General features: G+C 34.2%; 1 protein-coding gene across 2 annotated transcripts; it reads right to left on the bottom strand.

Moving 5' to 3' along the window:
• Positions 1-979: 979 nt before the first annotated feature.
• On the bottom strand, positions 980-22,554 carry LOC133174803 (neutral alpha-glucosidase AB-like). Of its 2 annotated transcripts, none has more exons than XM_061309904.1 (22): positions 22,489-22,554; positions 19,335-19,430; positions 18,826-19,068; positions 18,113-18,280; positions 16,792-16,903; positions 16,318-16,426; positions 15,748-15,844; positions 15,473-15,574; positions 15,156-15,234; positions 14,830-15,003; positions 14,454-14,515; positions 14,121-14,198; positions 13,740-13,942; positions 13,131-13,354; positions 12,914-13,010; positions 12,588-12,748; positions 12,021-12,270; positions 11,791-11,867; positions 11,349-11,537; positions 3,462-3,571; positions 3,269-3,366; positions 980-2,898 (listed from the first exon to the last, which is right to left on the bottom strand). In XM_061309904.1, exons 1-22 carry the CDS (start codon positions 22,506-22,508, stop codon positions 2,786-2,788), a joined length of 2,862 nt encoding a protein of 953 aa, XP_061165888.1. In that variant the 5' UTR covers positions 22,509-22,554; the 3' UTR covers positions 980-2,785. The 2 variants fall into 2 exon arrangements, with proteins under 2 accessions (XP_061165888.1, XP_061165897.1); XM_061309913.1 differs by having other exon boundaries at positions 16,792-16,849.
• Between the last annotated feature and the right edge of the window lie 34 nt (positions 22,555-22,588).

The raw sequence follows: 22,588 nt of genomic DNA, 5'->3' as shown, positions 1-22,588 counted from the left end.
CTTGGGCCTCTTGTTATCTAAAGTTATCAACATCTGTCATTCATAAACAAATTTGAATAAAGAAAAAACATAACTGGATGAAAATATTCTAAACCAATCCTGAATGTTATGTTTGTGATTCAAAGGACCACGTACAGGTACATCTAGAAAAGGGTTGCCTTTTGATATTCAGGTGACCCAAGGTCCAATGCCTCTTCTTAAAAGACAATTATAAACTTAAGAGTACCAACTTAAAGCAATAACTTTGAAATAAATTTTTCTGTTGGATGAAATTTCCTATTTAATACAGAAAAAAAATAAAACGCTATATTCTTTGTTTTTATTTACGACCATCAATCAAATTTGGACTTGCAAAATTTTTAATCTTCAGTTTCATGACAAGAAATAACATCATATTAACACATTGAATGAATGGTGATTCATTAAAAAGACCATCATACAAACTCATTTGTGCTACATTCATTAGAACATCTTGGTCTCTAGTACTCACAGAAAATTATACATATACATCACATTTGTGAAAAACAATTAGACAATCACAGATATGTTCGATGCGTATTTTATCTCTTCAGATTTTACCAGAATATTAGTTGCAAAGTATGAGATGTATATGACAATACTCTAATTATTCTTCTTGTCTTTTTAGTCTGTGTAGAAGAAAAAATTTTGCTGTTTCATCATAAAAATCTTTTGCACTAATGCACATAAACAGGTATTGCAATTTTTCCCTTCATTAAGATAATGAACCGTCTAGCAGTTCTTAAATCTGTCTAGCAGTTCTTATACCCAAGAGTTTTGAAAATGATCAGAAAGCAACAGTATACAAATAATTTTTCCATGTCCAGCTGTCCATGTCTGACTTTTTTAAAACCATGAACAACCATAAGTCACAACATGTGTTTTCCATAAATATATCAATTCTATATCAAACTACACTCATGTTATTCATAAATATTCTCCTTCATGACTCTGTAAAATATTTCATATTTTCTGGTTTGAATAAAAACAACTAACAATTTTTCCTAGGGTTAAATATGAGCAGTTTATATGGGTTATAATGCACCATAAAACATATATGAAAAAAAATTTTTGACCTGGTCAAGATTTTTAATCTATAGTTCTGCTTTTTTAATTAGATTCATAGCACTTACATGATCAGCAATAATTTAGAAAGCACTTTTCAATGTATTAAATTGGATGCAGCACAATGCCAACAGTAAATACAAAATTAATATTTACCCAGTCAAAATGGAGATACCCCATCCTGATATTTTACAGTGATTATCAGATTTCTAAAATCTGAGATTATTTAACACATTTTAAATAAATGATGGCAATAACAATCATGACTTTAATTCTTTCTTGCACCTCTCCAACTACAGAACATGTAGTTACATAAACAATATCACTGGTACAAACACAAAAAGCATCATTCTGACCAAATGTATACAAAATATATTTTAACTTAAAGATCTAGAAAAAAAAATGAGGATCTTTTTCTTTCTTGGCTTGTGACAAAAATATCAAAGGATTTAGCTTTTAGAAAAATGGTTGCTCTGCTTTAAGGAGATCAACTTAATTAAATATGGATAAATCCTTATGATTTTCTCTGTGTAATAGTTTATCATAAAGATTTATAAAAATTAATGTACAGTATTTGATGGTAATTTGGTTTTCCTATCTTTCCTATGACACACATTTCATGAGTTTCTGCACAAATAGGAATGGCCCTTTGTTGAGAGAGGTAACTCTATCCTTGAAAACAAATTACTTTGCTAAAAAAAAATTTAATAAAAAAGTCAAAAGTATACAGTACTTAATGCCAGCTTTTGTTTGTGACAAGTCAGAATTATTACGTTCTTACAGAATTATAAGTTTTTACTAATAAATTAAATAAACAGTGCTATTGTTAACAACATGTGTTGTTTTCATGTACATTTCTCCTAAAGAAGTAACTTTTGACCTACACTGTACCTTTACCCTCTAATGAAATTTTTATGCTTGTTTTCACAGAATAATAAGATTTTTTTTCATTTATTTTAAAACCCTAATACTGTAGATATTTATGGGTATATATATCACTTCTACTGGCTCCTCCTGTCTGCTTTTCTGGACTGAATACATTTTCAAAAGTTCAAATAAATACAGATTGTAATTCTGGGACAATCTTGCTATTAAATGTCAATCAAAAAGCAAGCTAACAAACATGGAATGTTCTACATTTAAACATGTATAAGTACATGTAGGTATACTATATATCCTGATGATGAATTTAAAATCCAAAAATTTCTGACCATTGGTAATTTGACTATTACAATCTATTATTTTGATTTTTTTTTTTAAGTTTCATTCTTTGGAAATAAATGTATTTGTAACTTAAGTCATGGGTGGAAATCAGATTCTATTGTGAAAATAATAAATAAACTTCTCCCATTTTTGGTACAGGAAACTTCTCAGACAAAGTTTTCTTCTCGGATTATGAGATGTAGTATTATATTAAATATTGTAAAATGCCGTCAGTAAAATACTGTAAGATTTTTGGTATTGCCTCTACAAAAATGCATTTTCAAATTGTTTTTAAAAACATTAATTACTTGGAAAATGTTCAAACAATAATCCAAGACAAAACATAATCACTAATTGTAAGTATTAAAACATCCATTTGATTCAAAAGTGAGGTGAGGGGTCAAAAAATAGAGAGATGACAATGAAATTCAGAGCTTTGAAATGTTAAACAATTCCTGATTGGCTCCTTCATAATGATATGGACTAATGAGGCTGCTCTTTACTGAATGGTAATGGTGAAATCTTTAGCAATGTTAACTCCCGGCTTCCTAACTGTTAACACTCTAGTGGTACTGTCATAATTATGATACAGAGACTGTGAATTTCCATCAACTGAAAAAAATACATTGGAAGGGGATTATAATAAGAGATACATGTACAAGAATACTGAATTTTTTTTTCTTCTCCTTAAGTTGGCAATCTTTAAATACCGCAAGACCTTGACCTTGTTAGCTCAATCTCAAAAATTATGAGATATCCGAGCACTCAATATACTGTGGTAAAAACACACAAAGATAAAAAGTGGGTTGGGACTTCCAAATCACTTTGACATAATGTACATGGTATTCAACATACAGATGTTAGAGACATGAAGTTTAACTGTATTATTATTTTTTCATGGGAAGTACAGTGTATGCTTTATATTTCTCATGTTCTTTCAAATGAAATTTTTATTATCAGAAAGTAATGTTCGTTAACCAACCTGTCATATCGACACTGGACGCAGCTTTAGGAAATCCTACAATGACTAATTTTTCTAGCCATTCTTTAGTTGATCCTTGTCCATTTGGATCAGCATTACTGAAATGAAAGAATTATCCTCTTGTTCAAATTCCACTCTTCAAACACATCAAGTAGGAAGACATTATTATAAAGAAAAATCTCTCAGAACCAACCTGCTTTTTAATATATTATTTTTGAAGCTAAATTCTCTGTGAATGTAATTTCCACTTCTGTAAGCGAATGATTTATAATCATCTGCATATAAATCTCCCTCAGCTTCACCCTGTAGGAATGAAAAGGACACAACAGAGATTGTAAGATTGATATTATATTATTGTCCAAATTTATCCGGATCAATTTATTTATCCAATTTTGTCAGAATATGAATTTTCAATCTTGACGTGTGAACCCGCCATATTTGCACGATTTTTCGATGTTTACCCAAAGCTGTAGTGAGTTTGAGCTGTTTTACCTTAGATTTTTGGATGAGTTGGAAAATAATCATGGTAATTACCTTTCTTTTATGGTTGTATAAATGCAGTGTTAACTTCATATCTTTTTGTATACTGTATTTTTGGAGGAAACAAGGTTAATCTTCAGTTTGAGCATATGATGTAAATTAGCGTTCTCACACGTTAGATGTTAACGTCATTTATACATTTCTATTCACTTAAATTATTCAACACCATCATGCATTACTAGTTTATTACATAAAGTATTCATATTTATTGTATTCAGTATTATCAGTCAGTCGAATGGTGCATCATTTCGGTCACATTTATATAATGTACAGCATTGTAAGTTCTGTTTATTTTTTTTGTTGTAGTCAATCTTTTCCCTTTCCTTTACCATTTCCTTTACCTATGTTGATGGAAATAAATGATGGGAAACGAATGTGACAGTTATTTATGAGAAACATGAAAGGAAAACAGTGTCATAGCACTACATCATTGACGTGATTATTCTATTATTGGAACCGGACGGCAGCCATGACAGAAGATGGTAAACTACCAAGGGCTGAGGCCGGAGAATCACGACCAAGTAGGGAAAACAAAAAACTTACAGAAAAGGCCAGGTCATACAAATTACAAGAATATTATGACAGTTTTAGAAAATTAAAATCGTCAGTAACACAAATAAAGAATTTGATGTTAGAGAATAGAGACACTGAACTTATAAGAAAGAGGTATAGTTCCTGGTTGGATAATTATGAACACTTTTTAAACTTATTTGATGTTCTTAAAACCCAGACAGGGGATGAACAAGAGAAAAGCAAATTGCTGTTAGATCATCAAGATTATGACATATTCTTGATAAATTTTAAGAAAGAAGTAGAAGCATTCTTTTCGTATCAAGATACTGTGAAAAATGAAACAATGAATGTGAATAGTGTAAACAAAGCACAAAGTAGAAACTCTAGAACATCGAAATCTTCTTGTGTCTCCCTTGAAAAACTTAAGGAAGAACAAAAGCTAGCAGAACTTGAAGCACGCAAAGCGTCGTTAAAGAAACGAAAGGAATTGGAATTGGCCAAATTAGAACTTACACTTAAGGAAGAAGAATTTAACATAGAGACAGATATTGCAATTTCTAATGCAAAGACTGAAGTTTTACAAAAGTACGAGCTAGAAAGTGAAATTATTGACACTCACAGTGATAAATTTTGTGAAGAAGAAATTACACCTAGAAGAAATCCACCTATGCCATCCCTCAGAATCATAGTCAACGATGCAGAACTTGGTTCCCAAATTTCTGTGTCAGAAAAACAACTCAATCCAAACGCCAGTGTTTTTGTGCCAAACATTTCAATGGAAACAAAACAACAAAATGCAATGCAGGATGTTGTGAACAACCTAAGAAGACCATTGCCAGAAATTAAAAAATTCAGTGGAAATCCATTGGAATTTCGGCGATTCATGAGACAGTTTCACGCAAAAGTAGTGATGAACACTAGTAATGATGATGAGCGTCTCAATTATCTGGAACAGATGATGCAAGGTGAAGCAAACCGTGTCGTATCTGGATACACACACATGTCTGGAGATAAAGGATACCAAGCAGCAATGAAGCAATTGGAAGAAAGATACGGAGACAGTGAACTGATAGTGACATCATTCATCAAGAAAGCTCTTGATTGGCCTATGATCAAAGACGCGAAAATGTTAGACGAATTTGCATTGTTCCTGGTAGAATGTCAAAACGCGTCAGAAAGCATAGACTGTGTGTCAGTTCTGGACTATGCTGAAAATATTAAAAGACTTTTGTCAAAACTTCCGATATATCTACACGATCGATGGAGAACTGCAGTTCTCAAAATTAAGGAGACTAAGAGAAGAATAGGATTTAGTGACTTTGTGACCTTTGTGAAGACTGAGGCAAAGAAATCTAATGATCCCATATATGGAGTTTCATCGTTGAGTGGAAATTCACGTTCACAACCTGATAAGCACCAGAAAAGAACAGTTGCATCAGGAGGCCTAAGTAGTGGAAAGGAATCACCTGGAGCATTAGTATTGAAATGTGACTTTTGCGGTGGTGCTGGCCATGTGTTGATCGATTGTTACAGATTTCAAAGAATTGGTATTCAAGAGAGATATAACTTTATGAAAAATAAAGGACTTTGCTATGGATGCTTGAAAAAGGGACATGTAACCAAGAAATGTAGAAACAGACTTAAATGCATTTCATGTGGAAGTCAACACCCTACCATTCTTCATGACCCATCAAGATCAACACCGAATTATCCAAACAATAGGGAAGAACACAACAACTCAGTTTCATCAAATTCTAACGTTGATCAATCTGTCATCCACACAGGGAATTCTGATGTCAGTGCTTCTTGTGATACTGGGGCCGGAGAACAAACATCGGCCATGGCGATAATTCCTGTGAGAATTAAGTTGAAAAACAAGAACCATAGTGTCATTACATACGCATTCTTTGACTCGGGTAGCAGCGTTACTTTCTGTTCTGAAAACCTCATGCGACAACTAGGCGTTAGTGGAAAGAAATGTAACATCACTCTGAACACAATTGGAGAACCATATCAGTTGGTGTCCCAGTCTGTCAGAGGCCTACAACTCTGTGATATGAACATGATGGAATTCATAGATCTTCCAAAAATTTATACGAAAGACAGGATGCCTGTCACCCATGAACATATTCCTAAAAAGGAAGAAATTTCAAAGTGGCATCATTTATCGAACATAACGCTCCCAAATGTTGCTGCTGAAATTGGCCTTCTTATTGGCAGCAATGTCCCAGACGCTTATGCTCCATTTGAAGTGGTTACCGGACCAAGTGGATCTCCTCACGCCACAAGGACGCACTTGGGATGGATTGTGTGGAATGTACTGAGAGAAGTCGGGTCAGGATCATATGATGTGAACAAAGTGACGCTGGAGCGGTACTGTGAATGTGACACTAAGCTGGAAGAATTAGTGAAGGCGTCAATTAACTCAGACTTTCCAGAGCACATGATAGCAGAAAAGAAAGAACATTCAGTGGAGGACAAAACTTTTCTGAGCCAAGTTGAAAAGTCCATCAAACAAGTGAATGGTCATTACTCAATAGGACTTCCTTTTAGAAACAATTCTGTGAGCTTGCCAAATAATATGATTCAAGGACTACAGAGACTCGAATGTTTGAAGAAGAAGATGTTGAAAAATCCACAATTTAGAACTGATTACACTGTTTTCATGAATAAACTGTTCGAGAAAGACTTTGTTGAGCCAGTTCCTGAGATACAACTACAAAGGGATGATGGACGCGTATGGTATCTTCCTCACCATGGTATATATCATACAAAGAAGCCAGGAAAAATAAGAGTAGTATTTGACTGTTCTGCTGTGTTTAGGGGTGTGTCTCTAAATAGTCAACTACTACAAGGACCTGACTTAACTAACAGTCTCTTAGGAGTGCTTCTAAGATTTCGACAGGAACGTATTGCGATACAAGGTGACATTGAGTCTATGTTCCATCAAGTTGCAGTACCAGAAGAGGATAGAGACTGCAAGAGATTTTTTTGGTGGAAAGATGGAAATCTGAGTGCTGAACCTAAACAGTATAGGATGAAAGTACATATTTTTGGGGCTGTCTCATCACCTACTTGTTGCAATTATGCTTTGAAGAAAACTGCTGAGGAACACAGTAACGACTATGATCAAAGCATACAGAATACCATAATGAAAAATATGTACGTGGATGACTGCTTAGCATCAGTTGATACAGAGGAGAAAGCCAAATACCTCATAAAGGATCTGATGGCCCTTTGTAAACAAGGAGGATTTCGGTTAACAAAGTGGCTAAGTAACTGTAAGGAGGTATTGAAATCCATCCCAGAAGAAGATAGAGCAGAAGACATCAAAAAATTTGGCCTAAATGAAGAAACTCTGATTGAGCGAGCCCTTGGAGTTTATTGGTTCGTGGAAGACGATTCCTTAGGCTTTCAAATACAGTTAAAGGACCATCCTACAACAAGAAGAGGCATACTTTCTGTGACAAGTTCCATTTATGACCCACTCGGCATTGTAGCGCCATTTGTTTTGACAGCTAAATCCATACTCCAACAGTTGTGTAAAGATGGTGTAAGATGGGATGATGAAATTGATGGAACCATGTTAAAGAAATGGAACAGCTGGCTCATGCAAGTGAAACATCTGGAAGATGTAAAAATTGAAAGATGTTACAAGCCAGGGAATATTGGACATTCTGTGTTATACCAGTTACATTGTTTTGCGGACGCAAGCACACTTGGCATGGGAGTTGTCATATATTTGCGCATGTCTGATGAGCATGGAAATGTACATTGTTCCTTCGTCATGGGCAATCAAGAGTGGCACCATTGAAAACAATGACAATTCCTAGGATGGAACTCACCGCTGCGACATTAGCCGTCAAGTTAAGTAAATTGGTGGACAAGCAATTAGACTTTCCTATAGAAAAAATACATTTCTGGACAGACAGTACAACAGTACTTCGCTACATCGCTAACACCAAGACTAGATTCCAAACCTTTGTCACCAATCGACTTGCCATCATCAACGCCCATACAACTTTTGATCAATGGCATTATGTGAACACAAAAGAAAATCCTGCTGACTGTGCATCTAGAGGAATATCTGTGATTGATAAATTCATAGATCATCAGTTGTGGTTTCATGGACCTGAATTCCTCCTGAAATCAGAATCTACTTGGCTTTTGAACTGTGACATTGATACTACTATTGGGGTTAACGACGTGGAAGTGAAAAAATACATCAACACTACCCTTATACAGTCTTCCTTCAATAGTGTTGAAAAAATTCTTCAGCATTTCTCAGATTGGAAAAGACTTAAAGTCACGGTTGGATGGTTCTTGAAAGCCAAGGATAACCTGAGAAAAATAGTCAAGCAGAAAATAGAAAGAAGAGAGAAAATGATAGACTCTGGAGCTTCAAAAGAGAGAATCATGCAGATTGAAAGAGTGGAAAGTGAAACAAGAGTAAAGGAGTCCAAGAAGGCAAAAGACATTCCTTTTCTCTGTACTGATATCCTCGACAGAGCTGAAAGAGAACTTGTGGCATATGAGCAAAGGCAGTATTACGCAAATGAATTGAAAATTCTTGGAGACAAACATGGATATGTCAAAAAATCGTCACAGCTTTCTAGATTAGATCCTTTTTTACATGAAGGAGTCATCAAAGTGGGGGGCAGACTAGAAAAGCTAAATGCATCTTTTACCACTAAGCATCAGATGATCATTCCAAAAAATTCCACACTGACTAGGATGATTGCTATAGATGCCCACAGATCTGCAGGACACATGGGCAAGAATGCTACTTAAGCAGTCATTCGAGAGAAGTTTTGGATACCCGGTATTTCATCTGTATTAAAATCGCTTATCTCAAAATGTGTTATATGCAGACGATACCAGTCTCCTCCAATGCACCAAAAGATGGCCAATCTACCTTCTGAAAGATTGGAAACATGATCCCCCATTCACCCGTGTAGGTATGGACTACTTTGGATCATTTGAATTGAAGAGAGGAAGGAGTATGATGAAACGATATGGTGTAATATTTACCTGTCTTAATACACGAGCAGTCCATCTTGAAGTGTCATTCTCTTTGGAATCAGATTCATGTATTGATGCTATTCGCAGATTCATCGCAAGGAGAGGAAAACCTAAATTTATCCAATCAGACAATGGTACAAATTTAGTGGGTGCAGAAAAGGAATTAAGAGAAGCTATCAAGACATGTAACGTTAACCAAATTCATTCTCATTTGTTGCAGTCAGGGATAGATTGGATGTTTAACCCACCATCAGCATCACATTTCGGAGGTGTCTGGGAACGACTTATCAGATCCGTAAGAAAGGTGATATTTTCCGTTTTACATGAACAAACTATTTATCTGAACGATGAAGGACTCACAACTTTGTTCTGTGAAGTTGAAGCAATTCTCAATGGAAGACCTTTGACGCCCACATCAGATAACCCTAGTGATCTAAGCACCAAACCATTTGCTACTACTTAGATCTGGAGAAACTTGCCCACCTGGAACTTTTTCACAGATGGACAACTACGTTCGACGTAGATGGCGCCAGATCCAATATCTTGCAGACATCTTCTGGAGAAGATGGATTAAAGAGTATCTACCCCTTCTTCAGAGCAGGCAGATGTGGTTAAAGGAGGGACGCAATGTTAAAGAAGGTGATTTGGTTCTTATTGTTGAAAATGGCCCAAGGAATTATTGGAATCTTGGACGAGTTCTGGAGGTTCAAAAGGACAGACATAATATTGTTCGTGTTGTGAAAGTGAAAACTGTGTCCAACATTCTTACACGTCCAATAACGAAACCGTGTCTTGTGTTGGAGTCGGATGACAGAGACTAAATTGTTTCACATGTTTAAAGATGTTAATTGCTCATTGGAAAATTGTAAAATATGTTCTGTGTAGGACCATATTTTAGGGGCCGGTGTAAGATTGCTATTATATTATTGTCCAAATTTATCCAGATCAATTTATTTATCCAATTTTGTCAGAATATGAATTTTCAATCTTGACGTGTGAACCCGCCATATTTGCACGATTTTTCGATGTTTACCCAAAGCTGTAGTGAGTTTGAGCTGTTTTACCTTAGATTTTTGGATGAGTTGGAAAATAATCACGGTAATTACCTTTCTTTTTATGGTTGTATAAATGCAGTGTTAACTTCATATCTTTTTGTATACTGTATTTTTGGAGGAAACAAGGTTAATCTTCAGTTTGAGCATATGATGTAAATTAGCGTTCTCACACGTTAGATGTTAACGTCATTTATACATTTCTATTCACTTAAATTATTCAACACCATCATGCATTACTAGTTTATTACATAAAGTATTCATATTTATTGTATTCAGTATTATCAGTCAGTCGAATGGTGCATCATTTCGGTCACATTTATATAATGTACAGCATTGTAAGTTCTGTTTATTTTTTTTGTTGTAGTCAATCTTTTCCCTTTCCTTTACCATTTCCTTTACCTATGTTGATGGAAATAAATGATGGGAAACGAATGTGACAGTTATTTATGAGAAACATGAAAGGAAAACAGTGTCATAGCACTACAGAGATTACTGTATTTTAAAGAGAAATACGATACATATTTATTAGTCATTGATAAATTTTTACTTTGTATTTTTCATTATTTTTTGTCCCAAGACTTCGCGCAATTCCTTGATCTGTCTCTTTTTACCAGTACTGTAGATTTCTTATTTTACAGGAGTACTTAATATCACAGTGACTTTGTATTTTTCATTGTTTTTTTGTCCCCCAAAAGACTGCATTATTCCTTGATTTGTCTCTTTTTACCAGTACTGTAGATTTCTTATTTTATGGGACTACTTAATATCACACTGACTTGTAGATGTCAAATTGCAAGAACATTAATTAGCGAATTAACTGTTTATGAAGAGTATTTTAGCAATAAGAAAATACAAATGGATAATTCTATTCATGAGTGGTACATCTCATGAATTTACGCAATAATAAATTCTTCATGTATATATTGGAATCTAAAGTATTCTTTAATTACCTGTTTATTGAGACATATAACCAAAGTGAAGGGATCAGATGACATAAGTGAGGAAGACCTCCGCACCCTCATTTTACGTGGAACAATGGATCCACCCCTCTGAAAGACTGGGATTTTCCCAAGAGGTGCATTAATGTAAGTATTCTGAGCACCTGCATAGCTTTGATGTGTCTGTATGTCATACCAAACCTAGATAGAATCAAATCAAAACCAATGTCTGTGAAAATCAAAATAAGTACGCAAATAACAGATTTTTAAGCTACAGTCATTAGCAAAAGTTTTCTTAATTTTGAGAAAATATGCATTTATACATTAGGGTGTATAGATGTATACTTCACTGATTTAAACAATAGGAATATCTTACATCTAGTGACATTATCATCAAAATTTAAAATTCAAAGTAATGTATATTATTAATATTTGTTAAACCTTTGTTACTTACATCATTTCTGCCAGGGAAATACACGGTTGTACCAGTTGCCCCCTGATCTGTGATTGGTTTAACCAGAAGTGATGACCCTGAAGTACAAATAAATATTACGCATTTACAGTATGTAAAAAACAAAATATTGTTGCATTTACAAAAAACACTATTCAGATCTGATCAGATGGAAAAATGGACAGTCATAGTTGAGCAGATTTAGGCCATATCTTATATATCAGCATCTTTACCTAATAGATATTCATCGTCCATTTTGAATGTGCTTTTATCCTCCGGGAACTCAACCCACAGTGGACTCATTACTGTCTCACCGCTACGGTAACCATGGTAAAACAGTGTGTACCAGAAAGGAAGGTAAGTGTACCGCAGACGGATGGCATCCCGGACAATTTTCCTGTTCTCCTCCGGTAACAAGTATGGCTCTCGTCTCTTTGTGTCAATGTGGGCGTGAGCTCTGAAGAACGGTTGGAAGGCTCCAGCCTTTGAAAATACAAAACAATATCACAACAATCTGTTATTTACATGTAGTTATAGAAAGGAACTTAAGGTTAACCATCCCTCTGTTCATTCACATAAAACTTTGCTTTATTGTTAACGATTTTCCACAAAGAAATTTTAATCATAACAAAAATTTCAACATACCTTGCAGGGCAAAATTTGACAAAAATGTCCTTTTCACTTGACAATTTTATAAAGGAGAAATAGTCATTTTTCCCACTGAGTGTTATCTCCATTATCAGAGGGTCAATGGACCTTAAATTGTAAAACTTTTATGCGAAGTCTGAATATGACATTACCTGATACCAGCGGGTCTGGAGTTCACTGTCTGGGTTCTTGAAGAAGCCACCTACATCGGCTCCAGAAAAGGTTATTCCCGCCAGGTTCAAGGTCAGTAACATAGGTACAGATACCTTAAGGTGTGACCATTCACCCATATTGTCCCCCGTCCACACTGCCCCTGTTATGAATCAAAAATAAAATAAACAAAGCCTTTAATATCTCTGTTACCCAGTATATCATAGTACATGTATTCTGATTATCATTTGATGACAAACTGTTTTTACTTGTCTCAGAATTGGTAGGATTTCGAATATCTTAAAATTTTTGATGAAGAAGTCCTTACCAAACCTCTGAGATCCTGCAAAGAAAGCTCTGGTGAGAACAAATGGTCTCTGCTCATTGTTAGACCTCATCAAAATCCCCTCAGCTGTGGCTTTTTGCTAAATCAAATAAACAAGCCTTCTCTTTAGCAAACAATTTCATATCAAAATTGACAAGAAAAAATCCATATTTAATAAAGAAATTTTTTATTCTTGTATAGAGTAAAGCAGATTTCTTACCACATAAAATCCATATAAATTGTGTACATCTCTGTTTTCAAATCCTCCATGATGGAGTACGTCTTTGTGAAAGGTAATTTCTGGCCCGTTAAAGACAGAAGGTTCATTCATGTCATTCCAGATGAACAGATCAGGGGTACTTCCGTCATATTCAGAGTACTGGAATTTTGAAGCCCACCAGTTCCTGACATCAGGGTTGATGAAGTCTGGCCAGCTTGATGAACCTTAAAATAAACATGTATTACATCAGCTTTATGGACCTTAAAATAAACATATTACACCATCATTGTTGGAAAAATGATTCAGTTTAAAATTTTGCATGTTAAGAGAATTCTATTAATATAAAAAGACTTTATTAAATTTACAGTATATAAGAGGGCAGTTATTACCATTTGCCAGTTGTTTAATCTTTACTTACAAAATTACATTATAACTTGTTAATAAAGTTTATGGTAGAGACAAAGTTGCAATTGATGAAGGAGAGACATAATTCATCTACATTCATGTCCATAATGTCACAGACTTGAACTGGTGTTTGAATTAAAACCTTTGTGGTTCATGTACACTTCTAAAAGATACTTGTTCTCTCTTCACATTATAAATTCCTACCTGGCCAGCACCAGCCCTCGTACTCCACTCCGTTCCCTCCTTTCACCATGAGGTCCCTACTTTTAGCATCAGCGTACACTTTGTAGTTGTCGTCCCTCTTCAGATGAGGGTCCACGATTGTCACCATCTTTCTTCCTTTAGCTCCTTCAGCGTCCAGCATGTCCTTAGAGGCAGGAAACTTGTGGGCATCCCACGTAAAGTATCTACAATAAATCAAATTAAATAAATCACATCCCATATCTACCAATACAATAAATCAAATCGATCACATCCCATGTAAAGTATCTACCAATACAATATATTAAATCCATCAAATTCCATTTAAAGCATATACCAATATCAGTATCAGTAATTAAAGCCTGAGATTAATGAGAAACCTACCTTTTACCATCTGTATGTTCAATGTCTAACCAAATCACGTCAAACGGGATGTCAAATAGGTCCATATTGGCATCAACACTGAAGTAAGAAAGTGAAACATGTGGAACATGGTAGTATTAATTCATGATTGTGTCAGACATGTTTGTGCTTAATTTTGAATTAACTAAAAAATATACTGTAGATATGCAGTATTTTTGGATAAATTAAAAAGTTGTGCAATTAATACTGTGCCTAAATACTAATTTGTTTGCTGTTAAATTTGTGGGTTTTACTTAACATCATATACATGTAGATTACTGCTCACAAATATCTCCTAGTCTACATTCTACTCACTTTTTCACATCTTCTTGGTCATTATAATTCCACCTGCACTGATGATATGAAATTGCAAAGAGCTGCAAAGAAAAACAAAATTAGGAAATCATGTTTTCTCTATGTCATTTAAATCACTAATTAACTTTGCTACAGAATTACTTTTGAATCCTTGAGTACTGTGTGTTTTTTTATGTTTTAGTTGAACACAGATTTTCAATGTTTTTCAGGTTGAGGCTGACCATAAAATTAGGTGATCAGAAACTATAAATTTTACTATTTTTAGCTCTCCATGAATTTTCACAAAAAATAGAGTTGTATTTTTTGCCCAAAACACAAAATTTTATTCCCATGAAAATAAATGAATCCCTAGTATACAAATGCTTCATAAACCTACAGGTGGGAGCTCCGTGGATCCAGTCAGAGCAGCAAACTGTTTGAAGACATCTTTGGGGCGGGGACCTAGCATAACAAACACATCAATGACCCCACTCTCAGAAAACCAATGGGTGTCCATCTGAGCCATCTCCGTGTTCCCCTTCACAAGGTCCGCAATTTTTGAAAAGAAATTCTGCAAGGTAAATACACTAACCTACTAAAATCATTTACATTTATATGTATCTGAAATTGGAGAAAGCCTACAGTATTGCATATGGTTATTTGGAATCCAGTAATTGTATTTCTGTATCATTATTACATCTGATAACAGAGGTTAATCTTTACCTTGTCTGCTGTTGTGGAGCTGATATCTATCCACGTCTCTGCAGCATTGTTCCAATATATTCCCACTGTGCTCTTCTCACTACAAACAAACAGGCAATTGTAATCAACATGTAAAATGTTGATTGCAAAATGTAAGATGTTGGTAACAACATGTAAGATGTAAAGTCATCACAATCCAGCATCAGAATCATCACCAAAAAACAAGGAAAGACAAATAACTTTTACTTATTTTTATTTTCACTTTAGCCAAGATGCACCACTTTTACTTTCACTTTAGCAGATCTACACCTTTACTTTCACTTTATAGTAAAACTTACTTGTGGGCCCACATGACAGGTACAGATCCATATAGTGCCATGGGGTTGTACAGTTCATACTCAAAAACATCCAAGTTAAACAAACGATAGGGGTCTGTATCTCTATAAGTATACAAGATAAATGTACATATAGATATACACACACATACCATATGTAGCTTCTGTTAATTCTTATTGGCTTACAAATCTGTATTTAAGAATTTTAAGTTAACAAAGACTACATGTAACTCTCTGTCACATAAGACAGTCACTTTGTTCAAGTACAGTTCACTTACTTTGTAGTTTTGAGTGCCATACTTTCAGCATGTTCAGGAATTCCATACACATTCTCAAAACCTGGGTAGGAGATGTCAATTCCAACAGAGGCAGGTCCTAGAGTAAGAAAACATTTCATGGGAAACACTTTATAAATACATGTGTATGCTCTTGAATGGAATACGTTCTGATTTAATACATGTATAATTCAAGTAAGGACTTTTTTTTCCTTTCACTTATCAAGTAATTAACCCACAGAAAAATTTTCACACTAACATTATGTAAAAATTAATTTTACTCAGACTCGATTGAATCAGCATTGATGGCAAGTTCTTAAGTTTTGCAGTATTCAGAACCATACGATGTTATTTAGGCTGATATCACCGATTCAATTAATTCATTGATGGAAATTTGATTATTTACAGTATATATATTTTAGACAATACCCTCCAAGACATTTAGGTCTTGATACAGGTATATGATCAGGGATCAAATTAAAATCCATGGAAAAATCCATTAGAGTCTAAATTAACTTAGAGATGATAACTGAAGTAAGAATAACAACCATAAATGCCCATGTATAAGCTCACCATTGGGCTTAGGATCATGGAACGATTTAAAGGTTTCTTCCCATAATCCTGACTCCTCTGCTTCCTCTGGCTTCTTCTCTCCTTCTTCTTCCTTCTTCACTTCTTCTTCCTCCTAAAATCAGCCAATCACATATCTCAGCACAAAATAAAGCAACCAATCAAATAATTCAATACATAAGCAAAGCTAATCCAAGATCAATGAAAACATACATATTGCGACATAATAATTTCAATCAAAACCATATTTCATGCTTTTGATTCTATCAATTATCACTCACTGTATGCTTTCCAACAATAAAATAATTTCAAAAACTACAATATTTGCATACTCATATTCTCATCTGTTCTCAAAACATAAAGTAGATACTATATGTACATTTTGTAGTGCATGTATTAGATACATGCTAAAAACATAATATATCAAAAATATAGTCAGAACTCTCACTACTGCCTGGTCCTGACACGCCCACTGACCTTTTTCTCCTCTCCCTCAGCTGGCTCCGCGGGGGCAGCTTCCTCTGGCTTAGCCTCTCTGAAAGGTTGGGAAAACCATGAGAAAACAGAAGTCACCTTGTCGACCCAGCCCCTAGACAAGAGAGAGGCTACTGACTTCTGGCTAGTACAACATGCAAAACTAGTAGCACATAGAACAGTACAAAATGTTCAGAATATAGTGGTATATGTACAGTCAAGCTGTCTGAGAATGGTTATCAGAATAGATATTTACACAACACATTTTAAACTTTACTTATTAATAACTACATGTACATTTTCATTTGCAATGGTTTCTTCAGAGAAAAAAATTTGAACCTTATTTAATGTATTCAAGATGGAACTTTGAGAAATGACAGTTTGATTTTAAATTAGTACAATTACACTAGGGTTAATCTATAAGTGTGGCTTTTACAGATATACTTTTAGACATGAATACTGAGAAATTATTTATTAGTACAAGTGAGATAACATTTTTAACTCTGTGTATGAACCCAAAGAACAACCACATTAAGAAAATTATCAAAGATGTTAACAAAAGCAGTATGTGAAATTTCAAAACACTGATTAAAACAAAGAACAAGATAAGATAAGGCTCCTGTTTGGCCCTTAAATCATGATTGAACCAGACTTGAAGAAATATATCAAGTTCAGTAATATAATGTAAACAAACTTAGAAAGTGCCAAAATCTTTTGAAAATCCGGTAATAATGCAATCACTGTACATGTATCCTAAAATATGGGGAAACTACAAGTAAATGGACAAATTGAACATTTTTTGCTTTAGAAGGTATTACTATTAGCGCTTGGATTAGCAACAAGTAACTTGTAAATGATCTGTGCTATGTTATGATGAGCATAGTAGTATTTGCAAGCTTGATACATGTGCTCTAAATTTTCTAACTGGAAAACTATCATCTTTAAGGTTCTAAATTGTTTAACTGGAAAACTATCAGCTTTAAGGTTCTAAATTTTCTAACTGGAAAACTAGCATCTTTAAGGTTTTGATTATATTATGAACAATTATCATATTTATTGTTCCACAGTCAGACAGTTAACATATGTTTGGTTTAAAGGATTGTAATTTTTTGTTTTCTCTTCTCCAATGAATTTTATTATTTTCTGTTTATTATCATGATTACTTGATTAGTTTTCTGAAACCATCTTGAAATTTTTGGGCTAAAATTAAGCAATAAATAATATCTGATTTAATAACATATTCATTCTAATTTTCAAGCCTCCACTCTCCATTTGATAAGTGTTCTTATTTACACTCACACAAAAAGGCAAAAAATAAACTTACGGTTTCTTCCTAAAATGTTCGAATTTGAGCAGGCCCTGTGCGTTGATACTGACCAGTGGTTCCTCTCCCGAGATGAAGTCGATACGGAACGGAGAGTACGTCAGAACGATTTTACTGTTCTCCAGACCTAATGTTATACTACTGGAGGCCTTGTCCAGAACTTTTATGCTTTAAAAATAAAATGGGAACACTTCGTTATCAGACTTCATTAGAAAACAGATGTAATTTTTCTTTATTAAGTCTTCTCACTTAATTAACATGCTTAACAAAACTCTGATTCTGTTTTAATTGAATTATACATATCTTTTTTATAAACAGACACTATTAACTTACTGTGAAATCACTAATTTTCAATAGGGTTCCATTTTCATGTTTTCGCGGTATGAAGAAACCCCACGAAACCAAATCCCCACGAACCAATAATTTTTCCTTGAACCTCAAAATTTGAACCCACGAAAATATGTGATTTTACAGTATATAGTCTGACAATGAAGGCAAAGCAAGCTTCAAGATATAAAGATATTAGCTCCATGGTCAATTTATTTAGACTCGCAAGCCAAGTTTGAATCTTAAAAACCCATTCACTGTAGTTCTTGTGTCTTTCAACACAGCATGTTATTTATATAGTTTCTGATGCCACTCAGCCACTAATAATTAATGTGGTAAAAAAAGGTTAAAAACATTGCTTAACCAATAATAACAACAAGACTTACTCCTGTTGCCTTGGCTCCCCAACCAGAACATCCCCAACAGGAATCTCATAACGAGGCTTTAATGGTTCCAGTTCATTAATTTTCACTCGGGCTGTATTTCCTTGTAGGCCGAATAGCTCCACTATAAGTCTCACATTTGTTTTAGTATTAAGTAACTGAACACTTATTTGAGTAGGTGTGATTTTTAATGAGTCCATCAACACAACGTACGGACTATTGCCAGGTTGTAAGCTCCGGTGGCGCCTGAAATGGAGAAATCACTGAAAACAATTTGTCTGAACTTCAAAAGTAAAGATAAATTATTAAATGAATAACTTCAGTAACAATCAAATGTTCTGAATTATTCATTTCCCCAAAGCTATTAAAACTGAACATCAAAAAGGAGAGATAATTGAATATATGTAAAAAAAAAAAAGACAATCAAACATTTTGATTTTTTTTATATATATTAAAGCTGAAATTCAATTATTTATCTTTTTATTAAGGCTGGATTTCTAATTTTAACTTACTTGCAAAATCCACTCTGATCACACGTTTTGAAGTTGTCTCGATTGACTGAGTGCACTTGCACTATCAGCAACAAACAACAAAAGTATGATGACAACCTGTAAATTTAAGATATAATATCACTAGTCCTCCTACACCTGGAGTTTGTTTGATAAGAACTGACAATAGACAACTCCGGGCAATTCTCCCTGAGCATATAACAGACTACTAAGAATAGAGGAATCAGTCCTCTGTTCATTATAAATTTCAATCACTGATCATATCTTGACCATGTTCACTGTCACAAAGTATACAATATGCAGTCAAATATTTTATTTGCAACAAGAGTCAAAGCAGCTCATGTTACCATATTTAATTTTAGCTTTAATTACATAACATTTTTCTATTGGTGAAGAAGACAGTTGATACATTGCAGTCAACCAATAATTTCCCCGTGACTGCAGTAAGCCATACATTATACAGTTACAGTCAAACTTCGTTGTCTAAAACTTGATAGGACCGAGAAAAAATTTTGAGATATCCAAGGATTCAAGATATCCAGAGTAAAATACTTAAAAGAGAAAGTGGTTGGGACTTCCAAATCATTCAACATATCCATAGTATTTGATATAATGGTGTTCGAGATACCGAAGGTTGCATAGCTTAAAAAAAATTGCAGGTTTACTATTAAAAATTGCACTTATTGCAAACAGAAATGGAAATGCAACTAACATGCGACATTATCCAGTTCACTGAATCAAACTTGTATACTATCAAAGAGAAAAAGAATAAAATTATAACTATTCAGTACTGTTAGATACAACCTCCTTACAAGTAACAAACAGTCTTCTGTCTGATGGTGAATAAATTCATGAATAGTTACGCTGAGATATGTACTACTTAGATTCAATTTAGGGACTGACTTCCTTACTTCCTGATGGAAAGGCAAAAGGGTTTTCTGTTGTTGTTGATTTTTTTTTTAATTATTTAAAGACTTATTGGACAATTCTATTTTTAATACTGCTTCCCAAGATATTTTAAGCATACGAACAATGAAGATATCAACACTAAGGATTTAAGACCCATGAACTCCCTTAAATAAAATATACATTACAAAGTTCATTGTTGGCTTTGTTGCACATGTATATATTAACTTAATACAAACAACTTTCCAATCCATTTTGAGATTATAAGGCTTTCTAAATCCTTAATTGAAGGTGTCCGTTCCATTTCTTTCATATTTTTTGAAAGGTCTTAAAATTCTAAACAACTCTTCTTCAAAACTTATTAAAAATTTCTTAAAGTTTTCTAAGATATGAGGAAATTTCTAATTTAGGGGTTGGCACTGTAGCACCCTAATAGGAGATAATTTATTTTAATTTCAAGGAATATTTGGTCTCTGATAAAAATTTTAAAAAATATTAAAAGGTTATAGAGGGGTCAATATTTAGGACTCCAGACCTGGAAACTCCAACATTAAATAATACAAGTATACAATTTAGAATCATCTGAATACATGTATTTTAAGTTGTAGAGACACCAATTTAATTAACTTTGCTTCAATAGACATAAAACCCATTCCCAATGGGTGGAAAAAAAATCACTGTGGTAAGGTAAATGTTTAGGATTCTGCCTCAATAACTTCTCACTAAGACTTTTTGAGAAGTTTGAGTCCCAGCTAAATTTGATGCATCCAAGAAAAATTATTTGAGCTTTTGCTGTATCCTTCCATCCAAACAACAATGAAAACCTTTACTTTAACAGAAGTGTTTGTATGCAATAAATGAAATGTAATTAACAAATGTTAATGCATCCAACCTATATCCTCAAATATACACACAATTAATTCCCATAAAAATTTACTTAATGTCGATGAAGAACACATCCACTAACCTATCCACAGATACACATTTTTGAAGAAATGTCACATCCCATATAATATTGATGTATCCAATACACACAATAATGAGAACCCTGGAAAGAGCTAAAAAGACCCTGAAAGAACACAATGCTTTAAAAACTTTATTGAAACCCAAATGGAGGAGGAGTCAAAATGACATTACACTCCTTATGGTTTATAGCAAGCGCAACGAGGCGGTGCGAAGCGCCGTTCGCATTGTGAGCTCCATAGACAACGTGTATGTACGGAGTAAATTCGGGTTGAAATTTGCACATTGTTCAAAGAAATTTTTATCGGTCCACATGAAAAAATTCCAAACTCCCAATAATCCTTTGCAGTGCATAGCAACACGGTGACTTAAGCATAGCTTAATTACGATATGCAGTAAATGCAAGCCAAAGGAGTTTACTGAAAAGTGCAACATCATAAGCAGAATGTAAAACAACATTTGAGAAGGTGTGTAGAGTTGTTCAATAATGTCTACACTGAAAAATCACCCTCTATATAATATGTCCGACAGTGAAACCGTTAGGGCGAGCACAGTTCATTTCTGAACAACTCTACACACCTTCTCAAATGTCGTTTTACATTCTGCTTATGATGTTACACTTTTCGGTAAACTCCTTTGGCTTGCATTTACTGCATATCGTACATGAAAGTTCATCTTTTTAAAAATGATATTGACTCTGAAATATGGTACATATCGTTGCAGACTCCAAATGCATCGGGATCAAGATTCCTAACTTCTCCGACTTTTCCGACAAAATCGGAAATACCCGAGCTGTTGAAGTGACAAAAATATGACGTCACATACAAAGTCATGTTTACTGAGGACGCAAACGATAGTTTTGTGGCATGGAAATTGTATTAAATCGTTGTTTGTAATTTTCCCCAAGTAAGTTGTTGCTATGCTTAAAATTCCAGGTGCCTGGTCAGTATCAAGCATGAAAAAATTATCTTATTTCACTAAAATCGTAAAATATTTGAGAAAAAAATCAACAACAGATAAAACACGATAGCACTCTACATGTTGCAATTGAACCTCTTTATTGTGATTTAGAGAAAATTCGGATTGTCATTTTAGCCAACCAGAGAATCCCACGCAATTGTCCCGAAAAAAAATCGATCAGTTTTTGACAACAAATGACAATCTTTTATAATAAATTCCATACATTAAACATATCATACTCTACTAGAATGTGCACATGCATATATAGTGTTAAATTCCTTTTGAGAGAAAAGCGCCCTTCCAAAAGAAACCTATCGTGAACACGTACCGGATAGTGGTGGCTGCCATTTTCTTTGGACTAACAAATGGAAGTTGGTGGCAGAGTTTCGAACTTCCCAAACAGTCTTAAAAGATTACAATTATAGCAT

The sequence above is a fragment of the Saccostrea echinata genome, unplaced genomic scaffold, assembly GCF_033153115.1.
Source record: "Saccostrea echinata isolate AGI-Se365-2 ecotype Australia unplaced genomic scaffold, CSIRO_AGI_Sech_v1 ptg000002l, whole genome shotgun sequence".
Classification (NCBI taxonomy): domain Eukaryota; kingdom Metazoa; phylum Mollusca; class Bivalvia; order Ostreida; family Ostreidae; genus Saccostrea; species Saccostrea echinata.
This window is presented reverse-complemented; position numbering and strand designations above follow the sequence as displayed.

What these genes read in the sequence shown, in the direction of transcription:
- LOC133174803 (XM_061309904.1), bottom strand. Translation starts at nt 22,508, where the DNA reads ATGGCAGCCACCACTATCCG. An exon ending in GCTCCACAACAGCAGACAAG is followed by an intron (nt 15,004 to 15,155) that starts GTAAAGATTAAC and finishes TTTACCTTGCAG; the next exon opens with AATTTCTTTTCAAAAATTGC. An exon ending in CGAGGGCTGGTGCTGGCCAG is followed by an intron (nt 13,355 to 13,739) that starts GTAGGAATTTAT and finishes GTTTATTTTAAG; the next exon opens with GTTCATCAAGCTGGCCAGAC.